Raw genomic sequence first — 5,227 nt, forward strand, 5'->3', positions numbered from 1 at the left:
GTATATTTCTAAATAAAAAGTGTACATTTATTTTTTCCATTATATGTAAGATTAAAAACACTGCAAATGTTTGTAATTATTTGTAAGACTAAAACACTAAAATCATGAAAAAAAATTTAACTTTTAACTTGTTAATTATTTTTTTTATCAACTTAACTTTTAATCAATTAATTTCATTATGGATATTAACTTATATCTTAACTAAATAAAATTTTTAAGACCTTTAACTGTAACTTAACTTAAATAAAAAAAAAAATTTAACTTACCCAACCTTGGGTAAATTAAAACCAAACCAAAGCTGTGATACTTTGTAGGTTGTAAAGTATATATTTCAAAGGGTAGGTTAGAAATAAAGAAGAAGAGAAGAGATTAGACAGAGCAGGTCAGAGCAGGAAGGGTAACAGAGATAACATGCGTACGCAAAAATATGAGATATGTAATAGGATAAGATATATGTAGAAAGAAAATTGTAAGAGAAATGTAACCAAGTTCCCTTCTTGGCCGTCAGGCTGTGAAGGATTAATAAATAACAACTTATATTGCGAGATCTTTACCAGTTCTTTGCGTGGTCCGGATTCCATGTAATAAGCATACGGATACGTATACTGCAAAGTATAACGGCATCGCGCTAAAAGCGACGCCGCCTCGAACAGATGTTGCCAATCTATCCATGTACCGCTCGCGTTCATTACTTTATTATTGATCCTCATTTTGATACTTTCTAACGTATGCTCTTCCAACTTTAACGACTTGCTATGATTTTCCCACTAAAGCAAAAGCAAAATACAAAACACAAATAATAGAAATCTTGAACAAAGTCCTTATTAAGTCCGTTGTATGTAAGATATCCTATAGACACTCACCCGCTCGTAATAATGAAGATACTTCTTCAGAGCTTCTCTCGCTTGAGCGTGAACATTTTCGTGCGCAATATTGGGGTTCTCCTTGTAACGCGAGCATTCGTAGTACTCGCTGCCATGTGCTTTCCAATCGCCAAGGCACATCCAGCAGAAGTCGTGTTTGCAGTTGTAACACTGCATGTGATTGCAGCCGCCGTTCTTCTCTATGCAAATATGGCATTTTGGACACTGGAAAAAAAAATATAAATTTGATTTCACGCACAATTTTTTGTTGGGTGATTATTTTATAAAATGAGCGCGTTGCGCATCTCAGAGATAATCACATCTTTGGTATGAGCACTAATGTAGTTAGCCGTCTCGGAATCATCTGCGCATTTTGTCAACCACTTCTTAATTGTATTACAATCGGTAGGTGCATGATAGTCCATGCCACATCGGAAACTGTAAGTAACAACATTGCTATCACACATGACACGTATATTACACTCACCGTTATCTTGAGACATGAGGATTATTTACCAGAATACAGTTTTACATGATGAACACATTACTCTCTTAGCTCTCTGTTCCTTTGAGCGCAAAACTATTTGGCAATTTGGACCGGGACAGAAGCGTAGTTGAGGATGAGATTTGACATAATCACAGAAGGCAAATTGCTGATATCTTTCTCGCATGTTAGGCTTAGTCAGTAAGGAGAGAACAAAATCCTCGGGAACTAAAACATCGCAATCTTGTGCCATGCAGCTTATACCTGCGAGATGAACATTTACATATCAATAAAAGTTTTTTTGATTAAAAATTAACAGCTTAAAGACTGTTGTTGTTTGCGATGTGTCACTTACCAGTGGATATACCTTGTGTGATTTGTACTTCGAAATGCATGCACCAACAGTCTTTGCAAAATGAATGTCCACATGTCAGTGTGGAAAACTTATCTGCAGAAGAAACCGTAACACAAACCGAACATACACCACCCCTCTGACTCTTCAATCCTGGCACTTGTTCGGGAATGGGTTTGATCTTAGAAGTGATCAACAAACTGGAAGCATTGATACGATATTTTATGATAATATCCTGCGACGCCCAATTATGTCCATGTAACAACACTTTGGCTAGAGACGGCGTAATGTGAAGACTGTTGCTGAGTTTCTCCACACTCTCGTTTAAAAGTCGCTCAACTTCTTCCACTCTCAAACAGTCGAACACCGCGTATTCTATGTCTCTTCTATTTTGCTCTGGATCAACGTCATTGTCAATCTCACCACCCCACGGTTGAATATTGTAATAATCCTCGTAACCCGGATCTCCGGAATCGGAATCCGAGCAATCCATTTCGCTGTCGTTTTCGCTCGACATCTACAAAAAAGTAAACAACAACACAATCTCGCATCTACTATACTCGTTGTAAAGAAAAAAAAAAAAAAATTGATTAAAATCTTCAATCTTAAGAGTTCGAGATTTAAATGTGAACAAATGTCAGACAAGCGTCAAACTTTTGAGCATCGGACAAAGGTGTTCCAAGCATAACCTTGTCAAATTGCGCAAGTGTATAAATTAAGGAACTGCACGTAAAAAATTTTACTGACCAAAATTATGGAAAAAAAATAAAAATAAAAAAAATAGAAAAAAAAAACAATTATTTACAATTCGGTGCAAAATTTATCGCGTCGCGACGGTCGCGAGTGTCGTGAGAAAAAATCCGTGATCGAAAAACGGAGTTCGGACGCGAGTCTCGAACACTTGAGGATCCGCTCCGTGGGATCCGCTCCGCGGAATTGTTGTATAATTTACCATTCGCAATCTCGCCAGCCGTACGAGAAACGATCGTTTCGGAGCTTTCTTCCCCTACGAGCGACGGAATTGTTGAGAAAACGCGATTTCTCTTAAAAAAAAAAACTTTACGGAGATATACGTCTCGCGTTACGGTTGCAGCAGCGATATTCGTTCGCGAAGCGCGAGAGCAGAAACGTCGTTTTTTTTTTCCCCAGCAACTTACCTTCGGGTCGGCCACACGTTTTTTCCAATTATCAAGAATAATGCATTTATACGCTCGTTTTGTTATATATATATACCGAATTTATTTGCGACTAATGAGAGATTTTGCGAGAGATTTTTTTTTTTTATATTCGACCGGCCGATGCACATCTAACCACCTATCTAGAACTGTGGTGGTACACACAGCACACATCAAAAATTCGCGAATTGCATTGCGCGGGGGTCTAAAAGCAAGAAGGGTGGTTTTCCCCTAGCGGTAAATAGCGCCAACAAACGGTTGTAACCCTTGTCTTAAGCCTATGTCACACTACGGATTAAGATTGAGATTGGATTGGAATTTGGCCAATCAGAGAGAAGATCACTAAACTTTAGGATTGGTTTTCTTTTTTCTAATTGGTCAGATTTCAATCTAATCTCAATCCCAATCCGTAGTGTGACATAAGCTTTAAGGACTGTTCTACAATACAGTCGTAAGTCGGAGGTCGTAAGAAATTGACCAATCACAATCGATCATTCTTTTGTGATTGGTCTGTGATTGGTCAATTTCTTACAACTTACAGCTTACGACTGTATTGTAGAACAGGTCTAATGGCTAGTCTACAATGAAGGTAGTAACCATTATGGCTAGTCTACAATGGAAGTATGGCAGTATAGAAGCTGCGTTCGAAAAGCACGCTATCAGCGCAGTTGTCATCATTGGGTGCGTTCAGACAACTCAACGGTTGAGAGATCATCACTTATAATAGGACTATTCTTCAAAATCTGATTCGGTTCCAAAAGTATGATCCAATCAGAAGTGATAATCTCTCAACCGTTTTGCAACTGTTGAGTTGTCTGAACGCACCCATTCTATCTTTGTTTTACATCTAATAACGGTCTAGTTTCCACCGAAACTCTCAATTCGGTTTCACTCCGGTACGGATTAAATTTAGTGTTCCGTTTCCATTGGAAGTAGAGTACGTATAGATCGAAGCGAAAGCGAAATCAGCGCAATTTGACAGGTTTCCATCGACTTAAATTTGATTCTACGTCGCATTAGGTGTGAATTAATGCTTCGGTGGAAACTAGACCAATGAGCAATAAAGATTAAACGATGCAACAGTGGGTGCGTTCAGACAACTCAACGATTGAAAGATCATAACTTATGATAGGACTATTCTTCAAAATCTGAATCGGTTCCAAAAGTATTATCCAATCAGAAGTGATTATCTCTCAACTGTTGTGCAACTGTTGAGTTGTCTGAACGCACCCAGTGCTAATAGCGCGCTCCCCGAACACAGCCAGAGTAAGGGCGACGTCCCATTGAGCGGAAATCTATAGCGGAACAAAATGTGCGGAACCGGCTCGACCAATCATAGCCATTCCGTTTTCTTTCCTTCGCTTTTTCTGTGGTTACGATTGGTCGAGCCGGTTCCGCACATTCCGTTCCGCTATAAATTTCCGCTCAATGGGACATCGCCCTAAGGCCTGGTTTATGCGGGCAATAACTGTTAACTTATGCCGGAACCGGTAATGTTTAATTATAAGGCCTGGTTTATGCGGGCCTAAGATTTTAATATTTCTGTTTATTAACATAAGCATAACAGAATATAACAGAAACATTGAAATCTTATAGTTGAACTGTACCAATTCCGGCATAAATTAACAGTTATTACCCGCATAAACAAGGCCAAAACAAGGCCTTAAGCCTCTTGCACAATGGACGGAATAGCGATAGCGATAGAAATAACAAAAGTTTTAAAAAGTTTACATTTAAAAATAAAGGTAGGAACAGCGAAATCTAACCTACTAAAATACACATGTATCAATGCAGATCAGAATATCGAAATAAGCAATAGCGATAAAATTTCCGACGAGTTGGAATTCTGTGTTAAACACTGTGTTATTTCTATTGCTATCGCTATTCCTTTCAATGTGCAAGGGGCTTTATTTGCCGGCATAAACCAGGCCTAAGATTTCATTACTTCTGTTTATACCATAGACTTATATCAGAAAGAAGCCTGAGAGCGGCCAGGTCCATAAGAGAATGTATAATCACTTTTCCGCCCCGTAAACTAGCGCATGTCTCCACGAGTGGTACACATTCGAACTACGCAGCCAGTCCACGAGCGACATGTCGGTATGTCCACAGCGTGCGGTTCTATTCCGTGCTATGTGCACGCGTTCAAATGGTCACCTTCTTCAGGCGTGTATATTCGAGAACGTGAATTTGATTTTTTTGGAAATTTAAAATGACCGATCTCGCGATGAGAAGATGAGAAAGGAAAACAGAAAAGCATAAGAAAAACCATTGCAACTTTTCGTACAACATAAATGTGATATACAAGAAAAGATGTGATAGTCAAGAAAATAATATTATTTTAGCGAGCAGC

General features: G+C 38.7%; 1 protein-coding gene across 1 annotated transcript in view; it reads right to left on the reverse strand.

Annotated features, from left to right (window-relative positions):
• LOC109858941 (potential E3 ubiquitin-protein ligase ariadne-2) overlaps positions 1-3,051 on the reverse strand; it is a 7,107-nt gene extending 4,056 nt beyond the window's left edge. Inside the window, exons 1-6 of the mRNA XM_020436669.1 lie at positions 2,857-3,051; positions 1,703-2,216; positions 1,380-1,611; positions 1,184-1,301; positions 864-1,088; positions 555-767 (exon numbers count right to left, since the gene is read on the reverse strand). Coding sequence (XP_020292258.1) covers positions 555-767; positions 864-1,088; positions 1,184-1,301; positions 1,380-1,611; positions 1,703-2,216 — 1,302 coding nt within the window. The 5' untranslated portion in view covers positions 2,857-3,051. The remainder of the gene's footprint in view (positions 1-554; positions 768-863; positions 1,089-1,183; positions 1,302-1,379; positions 1,612-1,702; positions 2,217-2,856) is intronic.
• Between the last annotated feature and the right edge of the window lie 2,176 nt (positions 3,052-5,227).

Source organism: Pseudomyrmex gracilis, unplaced genomic scaffold, assembly GCF_002006095.1.
Source record: "Pseudomyrmex gracilis isolate BER0280 unplaced genomic scaffold, ASM200609v1 scaffold_230, whole genome shotgun sequence".
Lineage (NCBI taxonomy): Eukaryota > Metazoa > Arthropoda > Insecta > Hymenoptera > Formicidae > Pseudomyrmex > Pseudomyrmex gracilis.